This window comes from Colletes latitarsis, chromosome 9 (genome assembly GCF_051014445.1).
Source record: "Colletes latitarsis isolate SP2378_abdomen chromosome 9, iyColLati1, whole genome shotgun sequence".
Classification (NCBI taxonomy): Eukaryota; Metazoa; Arthropoda; class Insecta; order Hymenoptera; family Colletidae; genus Colletes; species Colletes latitarsis.
The window spans coordinates 21,428,854-21,452,635 of NC_135142.1; the positions used below are offsets into that span (position 1 = coordinate 21,428,854).

The following is a 23,782-nucleotide window of genomic DNA, read 5'->3' on the forward strand; positions in this document are numbered from 1 at the left end:
CGTTTCGTCTCTTGTACGCAATGTGGAAAAATACTTGGCGAACGCGACACCCACGGAAGCCACGGACCACTGTGGAAAACTATGGAATAAATGGAAACGAGAAACGGGCAAGGAAATAACAAAGATAAAGTCGAAATATTTGCTCGTCGCCTCATAAAGGTTTTTGAACTCTCGAGATTATCGGAAGAGGAAGAAAGTGGAATTTACGATTTCCTCGAGTTACCGCTGCAAATGGACATTCTTATTGACCGCATAACAGTAAAAGAAGCACGCGACGTGATGCACGAATACCTGTACGCAAAAAAGACGACAGGATATGATCTAATCGAATACAAAAAGCAACGAGACTTCTAGCCGTTATATACAATGTTGCATAAAGACTGAGCAAAGGAAGGTGGCACGTTTTAATACTGAAACCAGAGAAAGAACTAAAGTAACTTGTCAAAAGTTTTTAACAAGCTACTATTAAAAAGAATGTTTTGCTAGAAAGTATATTGCTTGTCCCAGAATATTAACATAGATTTCGAGAAGTCATCAATGTATCTAACTTATAATGGCGATTCATTATAAATGAGAAAACTTGTTTAAGGATATATACATATTACCCAGCCCTAACGTAGGCGCTATAAACAATTCTAGGAAGCTTGTGTTTGCATGGATATGCTTCACTGGGAAATTACCTAGGCGATTTTAATGGCACCGTTATTCGATTTGCTTAGTGTTAATTCCAGATGGATTGTAAACACTGGGCCACTTTACGAGGACCACCCTGTACACGGCTGTCCAAACGGACGCTCATAGGGACGATTGACGCACACCATTCCAGAAAACCGGTACAAATAATCTGCCTGCACGACACCCTTCGCGAAACTCCACCCTGCGCTGGCATTCGACTATATGTAGAAGCCAGAGAGATAACCTCAGTTCTATTAATAGCGCCAGGGAATCCTCTGTCCTCTTCGGCGCCGCCCACGTCTCAACTCTTGACCGAGTGTCTTGAGGCTCTGGGCAGATCTGCCCTTTGCTCGTACACCCCCTTCGACGCTTGTGCGTTCTCTGATCGAAAATCTTGGAACGAGAATGTCTCGCGGGGACTGTTAAACGTTTCGATGGCCACATATTTCGCCAGGAAACCTCTAACCGTTGTCAACGACCTGAGATGAATCAACCAATTAGCAAAATAAACGCTTAAGGCGCCAAGGGAAAGGAGGAACCACAGAGATCGTTCCTGTGATGCCAAATCCAAACGATGGGCACGAAAATAATAAAATATCATTGCAACACTATTGATATTATTATAGTATCGAAAAGGTTACTGATATATTTTTTATTTTGGAAGATTAAAACAAATTATTTTACTGCAGTTTATATTTAGATTGCATTTAATATACACCTAGTGTGAAATGAAATTTTTAATCTCCTATTTTATATTCATTATAGATATGGATTGAAAAGGTGTGTCGTTGGATTGCGTTTAGGGCATCGTTTGACATTAATTCGGCCTCGCTAACAATCTTCGCGAAAGTGCTACCGAAACGAATTCTAATCTTTTCGCAGTCTGGAACTTTAATCCAGGATTTTATGAATATTAAAGCACGGTTAGACCCGGCTTAACGCTCGGGATACGTTCTTAAAATTTTAAGACCTGAGCGAAACAGCGTTAAGAGGGGTCATTTTAATACTATTTAAATATTAGATTGTCCAACAAGTTTGCGTCGTTTCTTGGTATTAAGAAGGAATTCGTTTTTACAATAAATACAAATTAATCAATTGTATGCACGCCTTCATGGTCCATAACTTTTGCCAACGTTTGGATCAGCTTTTGTGTATTATTTTTTAAGAGTTTTGGCGGCTCCGATCTGAGTTACTTTTTAAGGAACCACACGCAGATATGAGGAAAGACACTTATGGGTGTTGAAGAAATAAGGATTATTAATTATATATATTATGTACATATAAAAGTAGCTTTACCTTTAATATTATAATAAATTTAAGGTAATGCTCCAAGTTCCAGGCTTGTACTGTAACGCACACTGCGTCTTACCAGTGATTCTCGCACTCGTTGAAAGGTAATACCGAGTGTCGTCCGACATTTGCGTATCTTTCCTTGCTGATCACGAACGTCACTAATTTGTGCCGCATACATAATAGATTCTAAATGTCCCCAGAAATAAAAATCTGACGAGTTTAAGTCAGGATACATGCTTAATTTCTTCTTACTCGGAAAGTGCACTCCAAGCCAGTGGTTCTTAACCATTTTCATTGCACGAACCTCTTTTACCAGACTAACGAAACTCACGAACCCTTTCTATGCAACGTTTCTCAAAATATCGTTCCCAAATATTACTTAAATCAATGTTTTCAACAAAACGAATCGTTCAACAGAAATCAGCAAAATGATTAAAATGCAAGTTTTTTGCCCCAAACCCTAATTAATTATTCGTAAAAGCACAAAATATTTTAATGGAAGAAGAAATATTCTACAAGCATATGTTCGAAGAATGACAGGTTTAAATAGCGAACGTGTTCAGATGACGGAGGTCACACTCTAACGCCTGAAGTAACCTGAGAAAGTGATTCTGCAGCAATATCAATTAAACTATTTTCCGAGCGTTCATTGTCAGGTCTCCTTGTTTGCAGGTTGCTCCACGCGAGTAGACCGACTCATAACATTTTAAAATAGACAAAAGACTTCACTAAGAAAAATTAAATGGCAATAGCTGTGCATTGTATCATTTAAAAATATTTCTTCGTTTACGATTCTTACGTAAATAGAATTACTCTCTGCTCGGTGGTGCTACCACCTCGTATATCACTTCGCACGAGACACACTGTGCAACGATGTTGCATAAAAGCGTTATTAAAACGCCAATGAAACGAAGCTGAATAAATGTCATGCTTGCGCGAACACTTTCGTGGGCCACCGTGTGTCAGCGCGCCTCGAGAGACACAGACGTCGCTGTTCTAACAATGTTGTAAGTCGCGTTTAATATCCGCAAAGCGTACCGCGTGAGTTATGGCGCCCGCTGGGCGCGTAGGTGGGCTTTTTCCGGAGCTTTGTGTCGCCGTGAGACGAAAGAATGGCGGGAACGAGTCGCGGGGGTGGCCGCGGGCGACGCCGAGTGACGATCCCGGGGCGACAAGCGAGATTTCGCAAGGTGGTTCGTTTGGCGGGGACAGTTATTCGCTTGGAATCCGGGCCCGGTCGTTGTTATCGTTCGGGTTTAAAAATACCTGGCGCCATCCGATTCGGACGGCGCGAGCCACGTCTGGAGGTGTGAGTGCGACCCGCCATACATTATTTCCGAAATTGTTCTAGCGGCGAAAGTTTTGCACTCCGCGTGCCGCCGCGTGTGTTTCCGATTTAGTCGACATTCCATCGGTTCCCCTGACCTTCCCGTCACACCGAAACCGACCACATTATCCAAATAAATTATTTGAAAAATAACCGTTAAGATAATACGTTATTTTATTTGGCCACGCGTTGCTCGAAGCGACTGTGCGTTAGATTGTTCGAACGATCGAATCACCTTTTAATTTGTTATTCGATCAAGTATCCGTTATATACTCGGAACAGATAAGATTGATCTCGAGAGTATTTCGTTAGTTTATTATTCTAAATATGTAGATGTGCTTATTATTTTGCAGAAAGTAACCGAGAAATGGGATAACGTGTCATTTGAGATAACATTATTTCAAAAGTTCCCAGGTTTGGTTCGTGCCATTTCCGATAGGTAGCAATTGAGTACGTTGAAACAATTGAAAGTCAGTGAAAACGCAGATTCTGAAAGGTTATCTTCCTAAGTGTCTTTAGAAAATATGCTGGTTGCGATTACTTGGTTTTTCACGTAGTCATATTAGTTTAAACACATTTATGATGATATAGAATGGTAATTCGAGAAGTATATGTTCGTGAAAACTTCTGACTCTGAGATTTCACTCAAATTTAGTTATGCACCACCTGTGGCCATTATTTGTTTAATAAAAATTACTAGTTGAACCTAATTTAAGTTCTCGTTTCTCTTTAAAATTTCCGCTGCACGACAATAATAATAGAGAAAAGTGGTGGATAGCTATTTCGTTCTATGCTCCCATGACAAAAAGGGTGACGATACAATTTGAAACAGGAAATATTGAGCGCAAACGACGATGCGTTTTATCGAGGAAGCTAGATTGAATCAATTTGTCGCAGTGAACATTTGGTCATGCAACGACAGGAACTTGACGATACACGAAGCGCAGTTAGTAATAAACAAAAGCACTTCGCTCTCGTTATGAACTATCGACGGATGTATCTCGTTGGCGACACAGGAAATGGGGTAAGGGAACCCTGACTGTGATTTATTCTCGTACGACTAACGTTGACGCGGTGCTTGCAGTTCGTCTGCCTTTTAAAAGGTTTTCCAAAGAGCTTTCGAGAGAAAACTATTGATCGAACGAACTCCTTTCAGCGTTCGATATTTATTATTAGATCGCGGATGTTTTTGCAAACGTTTTTATAGAAAACGGATGGGAAAGTAGGACTTGAACTGAAATTAGTTTCGTCACTGCTGCATACGTTTTACATATTTCACTCAAATGACGTATGCACGAATATATTACATATTCCGTCGATATGTGGTACACGTTAGAGTTTCATTAAATAGAAAGTAAAGGAAAATATCGTGGGTAAATTTCATTAAATTACTAATAAAATAACGTCTCGTCGAGATCTTAAAGCTCACGTATATCCATATATTCGTCCTTGGAATAGATTATTAAAAATTATGTTCCCTCTTCCAGGATCCGTGTATTAAGCGTTCCAAAGTTCTCGACTGGCTCGTTGCTCTCTTTGCATTCCCCAGATAATCCGCGATCTCTTGAAAACACAACGACCTCCCGTCGAACGTAATCTCGCGCGAGCGCTATCATTTTTTCTGAATTGAACAGCGGTACACGAGAAATGGGCATCGTTTCCTCCGTTACGGGGTACCGTTACCAAACCACGACAACCTTACGTGTACCCTCGCCACAATGCAACGCGTGAATTCCGCGCTTCCCTAATGCTTGTTAACGGTACTTCGAACCTACAAACCTATCTTCCCATTTCTTCCGCTTTAGAATCGAAAAACCCCCTGCTCCGTGATCTTCGACGCTGGTGGTGAGATTCGATTAAATATATTCGTGAATCTCACTTCCAAGTACCATTTCGTATAATCAAGCATTGACGAATTTAAACATAGATGAGCCTAAAATTAATTCGAGGGGACCGGTCCTATTCTCAAAATCTTAATAATCTGCAAATATTAGATTGCTGAATCACAACGTACGAAAAGAAAATTATGACGACAATTTGATGGTTCTGTATAATTTGATTTTATCAAATAAACGTTTACTTTCCGCATAAATTCTCGTAAATACCTAGACTTAATGATATGTAATAAGATCGAAGTGACTTTATTTCCTTGCTCTTTGATAGATCGAAGAGAGATATACATCATTTGGTCTTTAAATTTATTTAATTATAATTATAGGTATACGTTTCGACCTTGCTCGCGAGGACCACCGTATATTATTTAAATATTCATATAAAATTAAGCACGACGTTGATAAGTTATGTTTAAGCCCGGAATGTGTGTCGAGAAAGTAGGCACGTGTACCTCCAACAACATATTCGAAAGAAGTAATCTGTTGTTTTATTTCTAGCGATTGAATTTTTCAGGAAACCTGAGACCATTATAAGGAAATCTTAGGTAGCAGATTATGCTAAGAGACAAGTTATGTAAAACTACACAAGTTTCGTAAGATTAACTGAGATGTTAGCAACGAGATGACACGAGACTGTGACTCTTAATATGCACTTACTTCAACGCCCCTGTCGCTTCTGGTAACATCACAATAATGAATCTACTCTACGCGATGATGAATCTACAAATAACGATTTGCACGAGTCGTTTGAATCGCGTGTAATGGATCGAGCCGTGATAGGAATCCATAAATCACCATCGGTAGAAAAATGAATCCTGCTCGTCTCTAATTTCATCTCCGATTTCTTTTATACGACTATAACGCGATTGCACATCGAAACACGAAGAAAAAAAGAGAAAGAGGCGCCAAGACCCTAATAACCTATCATTTTCTACAAAAGGAATTTTGTTTTTTCGTCTGTTGAATATTAGATCTTTCGTCTCATCGTGAATTAAATTAATTTATAAATAAAATAAAATGAAATAGACTGACTGAAAAAGGCAGAGAATAACGTATAGTTGTATGCTGCTGTTAATCCCTAAGTTTGATTATCCTGTTAATTATCAAGGTACAGCAATATTGTCTAATAGAAAATGCTGTAACATCGGGACATTTCTAGAGAAAAAATGAGAAAGTAGACGATGCTTTCTACATGCAAATTGAATCGAACTTTTTGGTCAACTTGATGTCTTTGAATGCTAGACGTGCCATACATTATTCCGTGTAACTGTGCTCTGTTACGTTGTGACAGACACTTTCGTAACACTAGAGTTCCGGCAATGCTTCTATCGATCTTTCATCGAGCCTTACGCTTCTACTTGCAACACTTTTTCTTTCCTGCTGGACGTCTGAATTGTTTTGGCGCGGGGGAAATGATATTGAAATTGAATTGGCTCGGTTACGACACGAGATTTAAATTCTTTCGCCAAATGTGACTTAAATTTGAGCGATTCGGGCAACAGTGCGATTAAGATTGCGTCTGCTTCCACGTTAGCTAAACCCAATCGCGTTGAAAATTAATTTAGAAAATCTAACCCTTTACAAGAAAAATACACTGTTACGCTACGTTAAAAATTGTCTTTTGCACCTTTTTTCGATTGTACAACGACCCTCGTTTGCACCCTCTGGATCCTTTAAGAAATTATCGATTTTTAGTTTGTCGAATTTGTATTAAATCATCAAAATTGCAATAATTTGAAATACATTTGATTCTAATTTAATTACTTTAATTGACACTGCAAATTGTTCCCCCGTTAGAATCTAGTCCACCTGATTCGACCTGACCTATCGGTCGTATCTAATGCTTCGCGAGGTTCATGAATCGCGTGATTTTATGCTTTCACGGTACCTGCTCCCCGCCATTAGCATTCTTGTCTCGATTACCGTTACAATGTTCTTTGAAAATTGTTATTACTCTGATCTTCGTTCACGGATGACCGTCTGCGAATTTCAACTCTCAGAGAGTCACAAAGAAAAATATTGACGAGCCCTGATTGATTAATTGTATATTTTTGGTGATCTGAATATCTAATATCTAATATATCAATATCTAATAAATAGTTCTTATTATTCTAATTAATAGTTCTTATCTCACTTCTGACCACACAGTATATTTTCAATAAAGAATTTTTTTTCTCGAAAGTGAGTAGGATTTCGGGGGTATATCTATTCACCAAAAATGATTGTAATTGACCCCTGCAACAAAAAATAATTTTTCCAAAACGATTTGAAATTTCTTTTTTGTCGAAAAATTTAGGCACCAACCCCTGTCAATTTTTCTTAAAAATTTGTTTTTGATTTTTGATAAACACAACCATGTATAATGTAATAATATAATTTATTAATAAAAAATAAAATATATAAAAGACGCTTTATTCGTCAACTGTGGACATTCCGAATAACCGGATGCTGGATAATCGGAACTCTACTGTATAAATAAAATATTAAGTGAATAATGTCTATAGGGGCATTTGAATCGGGAACACGACTGCGCCTTCGAAACTCCAGTTAAAAATTTCTGAAGCACAGCAGTCATGCCTCCAATATATTCAATGATTAGTGCCACGCTTCGGAACATCAAATAAATATTTTCTATTGTATCGTTGCGATCGTTTCGCGGAACATCAACCACCGATGCCAAGGTAACGACGATAAATCCCCTCGTAATATCGGTAGACCGGTTTTCACCGAAGGTTTTCTGGAAACATCGCGCAAGGCTGCGGTATTTCTACGACGGTCAAAAAGTGACCTGCGTGAAATTCAAGTTACGTATCCTGCACAATTGGGCCGTTTCTTTTGTCTATTTTTTCCCACCCGTACCGTTGTTTCTTGAAGCTCCCACCGGTTAAGTATTAAGAACCGTGGCAAAAGAAGTTTAACGCTGAAGAAATCGATTACTGGTGGTTGGTAATAACGATGGAACTGAGCCTCCTTTCTCGCCATTTTTATTCCCTCTCGCCAAATTTTATTTACGAATAGTGAATTAAAATTTTAAATTTTGTAAAACTGTCGTTTAAGAGATACAAAAATTAATTTACGAGGAAATCTAAAATTTTCATTCGTTGCTCGTAAATGAAATTTACTTAACTTTCTTTGTTCCTTTGCTCACGCGAGTGTTTTTAAATGATTTGTGAGTAATGGAGACACATGACTATCGTATCGATGACTATCAATTATGTCAAGTTCAATACCTGTTTAATTACGTTCTAGTTTAATTTGCGTTATTCTATGCAATTCACGAGAAGTGTTGCGTTTGACAAAGTGTGAATACAACACTGTCTATTATTAAGTCTTGTTACTTTGTTTCCAATGCGTCGGTTATAAACTTTCAATGATCTTTGCACTTGCCATATATGTATATCTAAACTGCTCTTATAATGCACTGACCACTCCTAAGAATACTCTCACCCTCATGCATACACAAACACACAAACTTAATGTCCTCGATTAGGCATGCAGTAGCAGTTCCTACTATTTCTAGTATTTCTGGAATCTTCAACTTCAAAACATCATAATTACGCACGAGCCTCTCGGAAAGTTATTGAAAGATCGACTCAACTTTTTAAAAATATCATTACTACGATTAAAAAAAGACAAATGGTTCCTGAAAATCAGAACTAACAGATTGAATACCTCGAAACTACTTGTTTTATACTTCTGTCACAATTTTTCTTAATATAAATAGAATGTCAGTAAAATGTGAAAAATTGCACATTGCAAAGTTAAATATTTTCAGACAACCATTGTTGAACGGATACCTTAAAAAAAGCCTGACATATGAGTTGTGTTTGGTATTCGTAATTGAAGAAGGTACACGAAATCGCGACATCGGGATTCGTACAATAGCATCGAAGAAGTCCGGGTTTAATTATTATTCCGTAGGGTGCTGCGTCACGTCTCGATTGAATAAAATTCCGAAAAATTCGAGACAGAAGTTCCATACGATCCTCCGATGCCGATCGTGCGTTCGTGTTTCACGCAGGTGCATGTCCGGATACCACACACAAGACTCTGAGCATGATAAGGTGTGCGGTGATTTATGCGTGAATTTCTGCAACCCGTGGAACGCGCGCGTGTTACATACACGCGAGAATCTACGGACATTGTGATTGTTAATACGAAATGCTAAAACGAGTGCAAAGTTCATTCCTTAAATCTCTGCCAGGATGTCGACTCTACGACAATTCCTTCCTGGTATTATATATTCCATCTTTATCTCAAATTTAGACGTGATTTTCGATCAAATTTCAAAGCCTAACACGAGTTCTAAATTAATTTCATTTGTTGACATAACTTAACTACTAAAGCTTTTGCGACATCTCGAAAATTCGTTTTTTAAAAGTCATCAAAATAAGAAATTCGGTAAAAAGTTATTTTAATTTTACGATCAGATAGAAATCTGAACTTAGGAAACATTCATGCCCAAAGTTGATCTTCCAATTTTGTTTGACTCTGTACTAATCACATCAATGACTTAACAGATATATTTAATCGAACGTGAGAAATATAATTTGTGACGGTCTCCACTAAGCAATATTAACGTTATCAACGATACCAGGCAGAGCATAGAGAGAATTGAATTTATAATAATTACGCGCGATAAAATCTGACAACACGGTTCGTGCAGCTATTATGAAACGTGACACACGAATTTTTATCCGCGACCGCTTCATCAGCCACCGGGTTCGCGCGTCTCTTACCGAAATGATTTATCGCAAGAATCGATTGTACGCCACTTTTAGCCATCAACGGAACAACGGTCGTCGCTCGTTAACGCAGCGGGACATATCAGCGGTTGGTATCAATTTTCGCCAAGTTTCAGGACCCGGCGTTGTTCCAGCTGCTTCGCCATTTAATTAACAGGGACACAGACTTCGGACGCGCGCCCTATATCGTTTGTCGTCACTTCCACGTCGCCGGTAGCCTTCTTAGGCACTTCGACCGGAGTATCGTCTTTTAAACTGGTCATTATCCAATTATCTTGGACCTCTGAGCCGGGGCTCTGGTTGCTGCAATAATTAAACACCGTGCCGGATGACCGTGTACCGGGAACTGGAGCGAATTAAGAAACCATTCGAATGTGTCGAAGTGTCGTAGCTTAATGTTTCGACTCCGTTATCGTTTCTCCTGGCTACGTTTCAATTCCTCTGGCTCGCTTCCTGAAGACTCTTTTGGACTTTCAGCTCGGCACTCGTAACTTTCGTCTTGAGAATTTCTCGAGAGACTCGGTTTTTCTCGAGAAAAGGTAATAAGCATGGCAATAGTGTCTCCAAATCAAATTCTATTTTGGATCAATGGCTTGAGCTCCATTTTTTTTTTTTGTTGAAAAAGATCGTGGATATTCTACCTCGCGGTGTACACGTTTCTGAATTTTTTCAGAATTTTAAACAATTAAGAAAGTTTAAAAACGCTGATTTTATATTGAAGTTATCAGGTGACCATATTTATATTTTTACTGTTGAAGATTCGAGAGACATATATTTTCATTTAACATCGAAGATACGTATAAAAACATTGCACAAGAGCTGTGTATAAATAATTTTTATACCACCCTAATGGCGAGACCACACAGTAGCGACATTTCTGTACACTTCGACACGCAAGTTTCGTTTAATTAAGAGTTGTTCTGAAATTATAAAAATTGTCAAGAATGTCTATCCACAGTATGAACTGACAAGATAATGATACTTAATCGTGGCGTACCAGTAATTATGAAAATAACTCGAGCAAAGAGTCTGGAAATATTGAATTTACCGTTCAAAGTGGAATCAATTTTTTATCGCGATAATAAATAAGCTGTAATTTTGTCACATGAGAAACAGTTGACACTAGATGATATGTTTCGATCAAAATAAACGACTCTGTTGATATACTATAAAAAAAAAAATAACAAATAACCGTGATTATCCATAGACTAATATTTTTCAAAGGTCAGCCAAATCTTAAGATATGGAATATGAAACTTAAATATAAAGTTTCACGGAAATCCATTCAGTCGTTTAAACGTAATCGTATTAACAAGTACAGATATACATATACAGGTATGTACATTCAGATGAAGTTCAAGAGATCATGAAACGTGTTTTTCCTTAAAAAAATATTCTCAGAAGTCATGATCCGAATACTTCACAAAAAGACTACCCGATGAACGTTCTGTATGCGGAACAATTACTTTAAATACTTCGACAATTACGATCTCCGATTAATTCGATGAAAACGCGGAGGAATTTGTCTCCTGGAAACCGTATCGATAAATCACGGTACTATACGGTTCGAATTCTGCTCGCATTATCTCGCGAAAGCCCTCATATCAGACGGTAATTTGTATAAATCGGAACTCCCGTAGCCGCCGCTTCATAATTATCAAAGTTACCATGAGCATTATTAATCAACCGACCGGGCGAGGAATCGTTCGAGGAACCGACTAGCGGCCGATTAATCGCGTTTAATCGGTCATTAATCTTCGAAATTCCTTTAACATCGGCCACGGGGAGTGTCGTGGCGTCGTTTTGCGGTCGCTAATTGCGCTCCGGCTCCACCGTGATTATGCACCGAGCATTGGAAACGAAGTTGGTGCTCGCGCGACTCTCGACGCGTGCACACGTCCCGATGGTCGTACGCTGCCGCTTGGTGATCTCTCCGGCTGGTATCCTGGACTGGAATTCCTTCGATTTTTCCACAGGACCTCTAGAAGGTAATCCTGACTTTCGATTGTTCCTATTTAGCTCCGGGACATCGCGAGCATCGCGTCAGGAATTCGAACGACCGGGGAATACGGTATTCACCGAAACCTGGAAGGGAACGTTTGAACGCTTCGTAGAGAATTTTAAACGAATTGGAGAAATTTTGTCTGGGTAAGGAATCTAAAAATCGCGCGTTTTTCACGGGTGGATCAATTTCGAATTCTTTCGTTTAAATTTTTAGATTTGAGCTTGGAAATTGAATCGAGTGATCCTTTGTCTTCGATGGAAATGCAAAGTCTCATTTTCATCCAGCTGCCCAATTCAACAGTTGTAAAAGAGTAGGGCTATTTTTCAAAGAGATGTCAAAATAAATAACTTCAATATACATCAATTTATTTTGCATTAATATTGGCACACTGATACGCATTCGATATCGCCTCGAAGCATCGGCCATGCAGAATCGAGGTCCCAGCTCTCAACTGTTATTATATATTCTATAATAATACAGTTTTGGCTTGTCGATATAATGACACGATGGCTTCTTGTTGCTTCTGTATGTATACATTCGTAACAAAGTGATCGATTGAGTTTTTTCCGGATCTTGATGAGGTACATGAATACTGTTGAGCCAAGAATGTCCTGTTCCAAGCAAAACACCTTCTAGCGGAGACGGTTGGTTCGTAGGTGAAGGCATCAAGGACATTCCAAGGTCAACTTCACCTTCTTAATGCAGTGTTATTTATGGCAGAATTCGATAAACCAATCAATTTCGAGAATAAAAATATGAAGTACATTTTTCCTAACAGCAATAGTTCTCGTAATATTCGATCTTTCAAACGGTGTTAGATAAATTAATACTTGTATTTAAAAATGTTAATATTCTACAAAATTCCATAAATAATATTGCAACAGAAAATTAAGTTAACGAAGGTTGATATTTGAAGATAATCTTGATCTTCCACCTACAAAACAACCGACTTCGTCGCCTTCTGAGCAAAACGTTTATCTCCGAACAGTTTTTTTATATTTATTAAAGCTTCGAAAATAATGTAATCGATTATTCAACGTCAGAAACGACATATTTCATAGACTTTTTCACAAACCTAAAACAAGTACCAACCCAATAATTATATTCTATTTCTATTTGCTTTTATTTTACGTGGTAAGTGAAATCGATCTAACGACACCGAAGTTTCCAATTTTACCCAAAACAGGATTTAATACAATGATTTATATTCCTCCGGGTACGTATGGGGGAAAGTGATACAACGTGCAAAATTCGCAAAATGGAGATTTGGGGAATTCGTGAAACGAATATCGATTGTGGGAATTTCATTCTCTTTCAAGCTCTTTAGGTGAAAGATGTAACAAAATGCAAGATTTGGGAAAGGATATCGTGTCAATATTTATAACCATTCTATCAAGGAAAAGTTAAAAGCTAATAGGTACATATTTATAAGAAAATAATGCATCTAGATATAAACTATTTTTCTACTCAATCTTTAAAAATCTAAAATATCCCCACAACGAAAACCATTACTCCAAATTCTACTACAATATATGCGTGCCTCAAACAGCTTCAAATTGGATTTTCTTCTCAACGAAGTCCCGTACGCAAAAACGATATTCCGCATTTTCAATTTATTTTTACACGCAGAATCGCCTTCCATACGGTTATATAGCCCACCGAGGGACGTTCTGTACGCTAAAAGCTTTCGTTCGAAAAAGAGACGAGTTTAACAATACATTAAAAGTGTACGCGTTAACGCTCCTCGCGCCAAAAAGGAAAAAGAGGGAGTTTTACAGGAATGTCAACGATCTTCCAGCGCATTAAAAGGTTTCGCCTCGGTCGAAACGGTCGGCCTTCATCTACATTAAAAGATACCGCGTCACGAATCAGACCTTTCCTCGATTTTCGAGATGACAGCTACATCTAAAACGCGACTCGCTGTGGGAATCATGTTCCATTGCATAAGACTGGAGCCGGCACCGTACAGCCCGCGAGCTGTTTTTAGATGACCTGCCAATCATTCCGGTTACACATCGTCGTCGTGTTGATGGAAAATTGGAAATCTTACACCGTACTGTTTGTTACATTTTCTTCTCACTTACGGTTTTGGCTATTCATTAAAGTCTATTCGAAGAACAAAAACAAATGTCATCGAATGTCTACTTTCAGTAATTTAAACAGAAAAATGTTATGAACGAAAATACATCTCCCAGTGTACAAGAATTATTCTCAGACAGATTTATCGAACATATTCGTAATAAAATATGAAAAAGAAATGTTCTCAATGATTATTTGTCATCTAAGGTGAATGAAAGTACAGGGAAATATTTTTTCCAGCGACTCTTTAATAATTTGCGAACGAAAGGGTTAACATACCGCACTTGCATAACGAACGCGGCGTTCACCGGCGACGACGTGCGCCATATGTGTTTGAACACGACGCCGAGTCGCGCTTGCACAGGCGTTCGCCCAGCGTGTATCCCGCGTTAAGTATAGCAATCACCGGCCAGATAACGCCTGTATCCTTGACTCTAAGCGCGAACGTACCGCTGCGTGAGCCTCCGGAGCCGTGTGTGAATGTCATCGGGCCGCGAGTGTACGCATAGATTTCGCGAGAACCGGAACACTTGCAATCATCGATTGCAGTTTGTTTACTACTTTTTATTAGTTTGTTCCGTTTAACGATCGATTTTCATAAAAATTTTAATTACAGAACAATTGTCTAACTGGATACTCGAGCCCCAACCACTTTGATACCGATCATTTTTATTTATTTAGCCTGACCACTTCATTGTAGACTAATGGAAATAACAATGGTTCGTTAAAACGGACCTGGTTTAGTAGTTATAGTGCATTTTGCGTTGCAACAATTTTTTTTCATACATTATATAGATTTGTTATTTGAAATGGAAAAGAATTTTGACTGGAGAACTCTTTTTAAACACTACGGTTGATGAGTAGTAATATGCATTTATTTTCACCATGAAATGTTAAGAACAAGTATAAAAAAGGATCTGTGTAAGTCCTCAAAGGGATCACTATTGAATATGAAACTATATTGATTATTCATGCTCCTTTCTTGTTGTTTTGTATGTACAGTATGCATTAGTATTTGTTAGTCAATGATTATGTTTATTGTTTGAATTTTGAGTAGCGTTTCGGGAAATCTATTCTATTGTGCGCAGCATGAAAACGTAATGCAACCAGAGCTCTGTTAAATAGGATGAGGCAACGTTGATGAAACCGGCGGAGGAAATGTCACGGATGTGTATGGCAGGGTGATGTTTTTGGAACTGTCTCGAGAACGTAACGAAAGTTAATGTTAGTCGGTTCGTCATACTTATTCAGTGACTACTCGATGGTGAATTTTAGTCTGTGACTTGGTAAAAGGAAAATATTGATAGTGAAGTCATCGATGAGAACGTTATAACCTGATTAAAAAGAACAAAGTTTAAATGTATGCGACAGTTTAGATAAAGGAGGAAATCGAGGATCCTTGTAACGTGTTTATGGTATGCATGACTGTACACAAAGCCGTGTCTAAATAATTTTTTAACACGACGCCCTTTTTTAACATTTGTCAGTGATAAACTGATTTTTAAAAATTGATTATTAACAAGAAATAGTGTGCTTTAGCCGACTCAGAATGCTAAGAAAATTGATACTAGAACTTGTACTAATGTCTAGTAGTTGACACTGTGAAATTTGTACGAATAGTGCCTTGGGATACAGCACGACGAGCTAGCATGATTAGCATATCACCTTGGAACGAGGGTTATCTACAAGAAGTTCCTTTTCGAGAAGACGACTGAAGGTGGTGAATAATGACCGCGAGGATCTAGAAAAATATACTACATAATCCACGAGGACGGTTGAAAGACGATCACTGAGTGAACATTCTTGTATGAACGATACGCGTTATCGTATAATACAATTCCAGTAGTTACGAACAAATTATATAATTAAGATAAAGGAATTAATATTATATTTTAATCGTTGAAATCATACGTTCTCAGAATTTTGTATAATAAAAGAAAACAGGAAAATAAAGAAATTAGTACCGAAGAAATTATTTCTTAATTTTTACAATTGCAAGTACTCTGGTATTTGGTATAGTAAAGAAATTTATTATTGTAAAAATACGTCATAGTAACGTGATTATCTACATCTTCAGTAAGTTATTCAGTAATAACCTTTGAAAGGAATTTGAATGGAATTTAATTAAACGTTTCTTATACAGCAGCATTAGAATCCATAGATATATTTTGAAAACAATGTTGCTAACACCAAGAAAAGTTCTACTGTAATTTTAATTTAAAATTATACTTCGTATCGTTCGAATAATAAGGAATTCTAACGCACGTGTACGAGTATCCGTCTGGGAAATATTTAATATTAGATTGAATTTTTTATGTTTACATTGTTGAAAGGAGAAGTGTATCTATTCTTGAAACTAAGAAAGCGTTGTTAAGTATAGTACAAGAACATTGATGAAATCACTGTAGGAAATGTCACGGTTTGTATATAAAGGGTGGTGTTTCTGAAAGTATATGACGGCTCGCATTGAGGACGTAACAAAGGTTGATGTTAGCGAATTCATGACATTTATGCTTATGATGTAATTTAGAGTTATTTAGTGTAGATGCTGGATGGTTACTCTCAGTTTGTGAAATAAGGAAATGCTATTCCCAGCGAGTCGGTATATTTAAGTCTCCTATTATTCATTATCAGTTTCATGAGTTACTCAAAACAGTTATTGCAAACGAAACCCGCGTATTTGCAAACGTTTCATAAGCTTCGTAATTTTTTACACGTAATCGCTTTCAAAATATTAGCAACGTGGAATTTTGTTATTATATAAGAGGTAGATCAGTAGCTGATGTGCGTAAACGCGTGTAAATTAGATATAGAATTGATTAAATATCGTGTAAAATGATACTCTAAACAATGTTCTTTTTTATTTTCAAGTAAATATTAAATAGACGAAACGTTAACAATCATATGCAGTGTCTTTATAAATATCTAAAATAGCAAAAACAGCGACAAGCAAGAAATAAGAAGGAACAAAGAATTTTGTAAAAACGTGCAAATTAGATATTAATTAATTTCACGCATCCGAAACTCTCGTAGACCAGTTAGATGATCTAGTGCTACATTTGCATATAACAAAAGTTGCACACGAAGCAAGTGTCGTCGAGGCGTATGATCAACTTTAAATTCCATCGAGTTCATCGTGAATGTTACCATTACAAAACATAACGTTCGAGTACGGTGCAATGCATCTTGAATGCATTCATTATCCTCGCGATATTTATATACTTATTACAAGCGGCAACAATCTCTCATTGAAGTCCATAAAAACAATTCGTAATGGACTTTGTATTTCAAGAATATAAACGGTCCATCGGGTGAGAATGATTTTTATGATTACAGTTTTATGAAATTATCGTTCCAATGTCCGTAGAGTGGCATTAACGTAACGCAATATTTGGAACTAGTACGCGGAGAGACACTTTCAAGGGTGAAACACGTGACATCGCGATATAAATATGTCTTATCCGATGAACATTTCTAATTAATTTTAATCCGAAGGAGTGCTAGCTTGGAACTTCTATCGCGTTGTTGCATAGGAAATGCAAATAATAACTAGAAGCTGTTGCTAAATACCATTTATCATTTATCGATTTAGAGCTGAAAACGACATGATATATATTTCATACAATACTTATTTTATGTTGATTAAGGGGTACTGAATATGCTGGATTATATCATATTTAAAAAAAAATAATTTCTATTAGAATGACAATACAATTTTAAGAAAATAAGATATACGAATAATTTAACGTACCAAAGGAAGTGTGATATAATTATATTATGGCTTAAATCTGTTAATAATATAATTTGCCTGCCCCTGATCCTTCAACGTCTCGTTTCCTCGTTCAAATTCGTATCCGAAGAAACAAAACAAATATTTCAGAAGAGGCGTAAATTTCTTGCAATAAATTCCTTCCTGTCTAAGTCGAGTTATTTCTTAAAAATAGCCGAAATTTATGACGAAGAACCCGACGCGGAGCTTCCTTGTTCGAAAGAAATTATTAGCGCGCGATCGATTATCGACAACAAAGTCGCTAGATCTCAAACGCACGTCTCCTCTTGTAAAGGCCCTCGCGTAAAAAGTGAAAGTGCCACGTTTCGCGGTGGATCGTTTTATCAAACCTATTGCAACGATGCGCACAAACCGATGGAAACACACACGCGCTCCACACACACACACACACACCGTAGGTACAACGACGTGAAAATCGTTACTCACCAGCAGGAAAAATACCGTGCTCGTGGCGGTCGCTTCGAACGATATTCCGCACGCCATTTCTCGCGATCGAACCACCAGGCTCCTCCTCTACCAGACCATCCTGAGACTTGTCAGCGAGGCATGCGGCTCCTGGCTTCGTCGAGCTTCCCCGCGATTAATCTCGAATCACTTTTCCACCACAAAAACCACCACGTTGTTCGAGCCGGCCTCTCCCTCTTCTACGCGTACGATCAAAACGCAATTTCAAGCTACTCCGGGCGCGTTGCTCGGGATCATTAAAAATCCCCAGTCGATCGCCGGTGGACGATTTACAAGCTGGCGGTGCGTTTCAGGCCGAGATCGATCGCGAGCCAGCTACGAACAAATGCTCGACCACTGTTCCTCTCTCCCTCTGTCTCTGGCCACTGTTCGATCTGGCGTATCACCTTCTATAGATCGACTCGCGGCAGCCGGATACCGTGAATCAATGTTCTCCTCGATCGTAATCTACGTGTCCCGTTTCGTATCGCCTGGCTTCGGTCAAAGACGCGGCACCCAGCGAGGACTAGACGACGCGGACGAAAGCCCAAGTCGTTCGAGGACGATCCCGCGAGCTTCTCTCCTCGTCGTTAAAAGGTGACGATTGGCACGGTCCTAACCGTAGCACAGGGCTCGGGCAACTGACAGCGGGTCAGAGCCGCGGCACACGGCGCCACGCCGCTCTCACAGCTGATCCGAGAGAGCCGATCGCCTCTACTCGCCTCTCTACCCTCTCTCTAACACGCGATTCTCAACCTCCGCCACCATGTGCTCCCTACGATTTACCTTGGCTAACCGGAACGTCAAGACACCAGGCTGACGAATCGAGTTACCCCCGTCCTCCGCCCCCACCGTCTGTCATTGCTGCAACGTGCGTACGTGCCAACCGCGAACGACCTCGCACGATCCTCCGAAACCCCCAAAACCTCATCAAAATTCTATTTTTTCATGTTACTTTCGAGTTAGAATAAAAGTTAGCAAGAACTCATTGCAAAACTGTCGAGTCCTGGGTACGGTTTGACACTCGACTATTTTCTTTGACATCTCAACTTCAGAATTAAATTTTATTCCATAGTGGGAAGTCTTACCATCTATATACCTATGCATGACCTAGTAAGAGTGTTATTTTTATCAATTTAACCCCTATGCTTAAGATTTGTCTTTTAACACTAATGAATCCTATCCAAATTTAATTTCTCTAACATCTCAGCTTGAGAATTAAATTTTATTCCATAGTGGGAAGTCTTACCATTTATATACCTATGGCCGACCTAGTCAAAGGATTAATTTTTAACCCCCACGTTTAAGATTTGCCTTTTAAGACCTACAGAATCCTATCCAAAATTTTCTTTAACGTCTCAACTTGAGAATTAATTTCTCTATTCCATAGTGTAAAGTCCTATCATCCAGATATAGATTACCCGGTTAAAGGTCACCTATCCCTTTCCAGGTATCGTCGAATTATTTTTAACGCGTGATTTGTTCCGTATTCAGCGAAAAGTAGACGCGTCCACAACCTTCCTCACGGCTGTAGCAATTAATTTTCTCCGAATACAAATTTGTAGCCCGAAGATTAAATTCTGAGGCCCAAAGAAACCCTCGAGCTGCTGTTTTTCTGACCGAAGATGCTCGACTGTTAGCGTGACGATTTTTTGTCGCGCTCCTCGAGATTCTTACCACTGGCAGTCGTTGATCTACCGAGGACCGTGAGATTACGGATTTTCTGAGGGATTTTCGATTCTCCGGTAACTCCCTTTCTTCCAGCACCTTTTTTGCTTCGCTTTGACCGACCAGGTGAACGGACAGGTAACTCGTGGATAGTGAAGTGTAAAGGAAATGAAGTGAGGCGTGAGAACGGCTAAATCGATGCACAACCTTGTCGAGAACGGTGTTTAGTCCACTGAATTGTGCGTTCGATGTTTCAATAGAAACTTCTTTATTCTGAACTCGACAGATAGTGCATCTCCTTTTTGCATTTGTATTCTATTTAAAAATGTTCGAATAAATTTGCCTGGTGCTACGAATTATCGAAAGAAGATAAAATATTTACTTATTATTTTAAGAAATTATTTTAAGTGCTAAATATTTTTTCTTCTAGGTACCAATTTTTTTAAACTAAAACTACACAATAATTGTAAACCGATACGTTATTGTTAATTAAATACGAAATTCCAGTCGAACAATATTACATAAACCGTCGAAAGTAAGTTTGCATCACCTCTGGAATTTAATAGCGTTAAAAGTTCGCGTTTAAAGAGTACTTACATTCGGAACATCGTGTTCTCTATACGTGTTCCGAATATACAAACCCAGAGTGGCGGAGTTTTACCGAAAAGAATGGAGTTTAAACTAACGTCAAACAAATTCCAGCGAAAGGAAAATTAAACTATCGAGGATCAAAGTAACTCATAATATTTTAATCGTTCGCTTATATTAATATCAACGAGTCTAGTAAAATCTGACAATGCAATTGCACATGATGTAAATTTTTGCTAATTTTCTTTACGAGTTTCCACTTCTTATAAATTTGCACGGTCATAGATAAAGTTACAGCGTGGCGAGACGCAAGAAACGAAACCAGAAACACTATACCAGGGTCAACGACATCCCCATGCAGGCGATTAAAACTTCTTTCCAATACCGTAGGAAATTTTCTTCTAGCATTATACCTTCCGGTCACTCCTTCAACAACAAATCAAGCGTAGTAACGACCTGATAGCCATCGGTGTATTTTTTCCAGGGCACTAGTTCACCTCGTTTGTGCGCTAATGTTATGGCCGTGATATTCAAGTCGAAGTTTTTGTTGCAATACAATAGCGTGAAGAGAAAGTATTGTGAAACACGCATTACATTTTACACCGTGGCGTTAACCATAACGATTAAACGGACGTTAATGACGTCAAATTATCGCGTCTTAATCGGACACGACGAGAAGAAAAATGTGACATTGATGAATTGCCGTGTATCTTTTTCCTTTTCTATCGACTCGGGAATAACGTAGCACGTACAACCCTTAACAGTTCGAGTGCTTTATATACAGGGTGTCTCCGTAATCGTACCGCCCAGAGATAGATAAATCCTCGTGCAAAAACGAGCTGAAAATATAGAATAAAATTTGATATGCATTTTTTTGGTGCACGCGAATAATTGCTTGGATTTCTATTTATTCGACTGATAATGAGAATGAAAATGGAGAATTGTAAAAAGTAGAACGAGCCAATGGCGGCTCTAGGCGAGCCGTTGACATTGAACTGTTGTAAAACGATCGAAGGCTACGAACTTTTCACTGAACGTCGCAAGCATGATCCACCGGCGCGAGGTCACGGACGTGAGTAGCAATAATTAATGCCGTAAGAATCGTTCATAAATATTAATTGCATCTGTCAGATTCGAATATATTCCGGGGTGATTTCACGAGCTTGCAAAAAGATCGTTAATTAGACCGATGATCGGTCGTTATCGCGAATCGAAGGTCAGGGGCAAACTGTCCCGTCTTCTGGAAATACCGCCCACGTGCCCTTAATGTCCGTCTTTTCGTAGTACCTTTCACGATCTCGTGACGTTGTACGAGTAAATTGCCCGTGAACCGATTAACAAAGTTTTCGGAAGCTCTTGTTCGCCTTTTTGTGGTATACATGTCTTCATTACGGCCGATCGAGGGCAATAAATTGCACTGTATACATTATATGTACAGAATGCACTTCTGAATATGCACAGTATCTGCACATTAATGAACCAGTCCTTACAGAGATCTTCTTTCGGATAATGTAAGAGTGATTAGCGGCTGATTGGAAATGCTTTATTAAAAGACCTTATTACAGGATAATAAGGTCGGGTTATTATCACAAAGGTATGTTAAATTATCGTATTCCGAGCATCATGCCCGTTATAGAGATTGGCATACGAATACGTGTAGAATATAATATTTGTAAAATATTAATTTCTATTACACACTTCCTAACACTGCAAATCTTTCTTTCTGTTTGAGGCAACAATTTTGTCTAAATGTAGTTCCTGTTGAATCGAGTAATGATTAACGATTCTTTTTAATGTGGTGCATGCTATCACTATTTTTGGATTAGCAACAAAATTAGGAATTCTTAGTATACAATTTTTGTATCGATATAGCGACAGAATCACAAAGAAGTTATGTTTATTTATAAACCAAGAGTACCTAAATGTCTCATATCAGACACATAATTCTCCAAAAAATCATAAAACTGCAAAGACGATTTCCGAATTTTATCGTACGAAGCGCTCGTGGAAGGTCGACCAAAAACGTTTTCGCACAGAGTTGAGTCTCTTCGATCGTGACCCAAGCTTTTATTACGCGCATAAATTCGTTCTCCGTAAAAGAAAAAAACTCAAAAATAAACTTAAAATCGTAACAACTGCGACAGATAAAATAAACTTGAACGATGCATCACGCGTCCTCCTTCGAACGGTATCGTGTTCGTCTTTAACAACATTTTCAAATCAATAAAGTCGTTGTTTATGGGTCTCTCCGCGTTCTGTCGACGATTTCGCGTGACGCAATAAAGGATCATAAACCCCGACGAGAATGATTTCGTGTCATAAAACTACATCCATGCTAAGTTCGTAAAAAAGCTTGAATTTGCACGTTACCGAAGAATCGACGATTAGTAACCAACGTGAAGTGTGCGGAGCAGCGATTTCCAAACCTTTCGAAAACCGCAGCCCCTAAAAACGAAAAAAAATTCCTGCACGATTCGTGACATGTTACAGAAATCCAAGTACAATTTTCTTAAACCGAAAATTAGGAATATGCAAGATAAATGTTATTATAAGTTTGAACTTATTTTCCAGATACTTCAAGGATGCATTATACCTAAAATGGTTTACACGTTCTAACCGAGGTGTCGAAAGAATTGAATTAATTCTGTTGTTTTGTATGCTCGAGTAATATACAAATTTCCTCCCAAGCGACGTTTAAATTATCCACGTTGTCTTACATTGAAAATATTCACTGACGTCTCCCGTAGAACGAAAGATAAATGACCTTTTTTTTGTAACTCTCATGGTGGATTGCACGATCGGAGTGTCTAGCAATCTCCCGAAACGAGCCACGGAACCGTTCTGGTATTTCTCCGGGTGTTACGATAGACGGGCGTCGATGACTATTGGGGAATACAAAGCAATTTAATGAAATCCTTGTGCAATAAGCGCGGATGAATAACCGACCTTGCGTAAAAGCGGTACGACCTTCGTCAAGTTAAGAACGCAAGGATCCTGCCAGTTTTTCACGTCACGACGGGCCGTGTCTCCGGCTCGAATTTGTCCGCTTCCAGGCATCGAAATCTCCGGGAATGGCGGACGGACGCGCAGCTCGGAATTTACGCCCAGAGATTTTATTTCTCTGCTACCAGAATCCAACTTCTATTAATAATATCTATCCCCACGACGCGGACGTTCTACGAAAATATAACGGTGTTCCTACGAGGCCCATGTCCCGTTCTAAAGCCGTAGGTGGACGGAAACGCGCGTCAATGGCGTGTTTATCGATCTATTACG

At 38.7% G+C, this 23,782-nt stretch overlaps 1 protein-coding gene across 2 annotated transcripts in view; it reads right to left on the minus strand.

Annotated features, from left to right (window-relative positions):
* LOC143345242 (uncharacterized) overlaps window positions 1-18,883 on the minus strand; it is a 59,850-nt gene extending 40,967 nt beyond the window's left edge. For both annotated transcript variants that reach the window (XR_013080246.1, XM_076772161.1), the window contains exon 1: window positions 18,233-18,883. Coding sequence is in view for 1 of the 2 variants with exons in the window: in XM_076772161.1 (XP_076628276.1) it covers window positions 18,233-18,289 (57 nt within the window). In the remaining variant the exon portion in view is untranslated. The remainder of the gene's footprint in view (window positions 1-18,232) is intronic.
* Window positions 18,884-23,782: the final 4,899 nt, after the last annotated feature.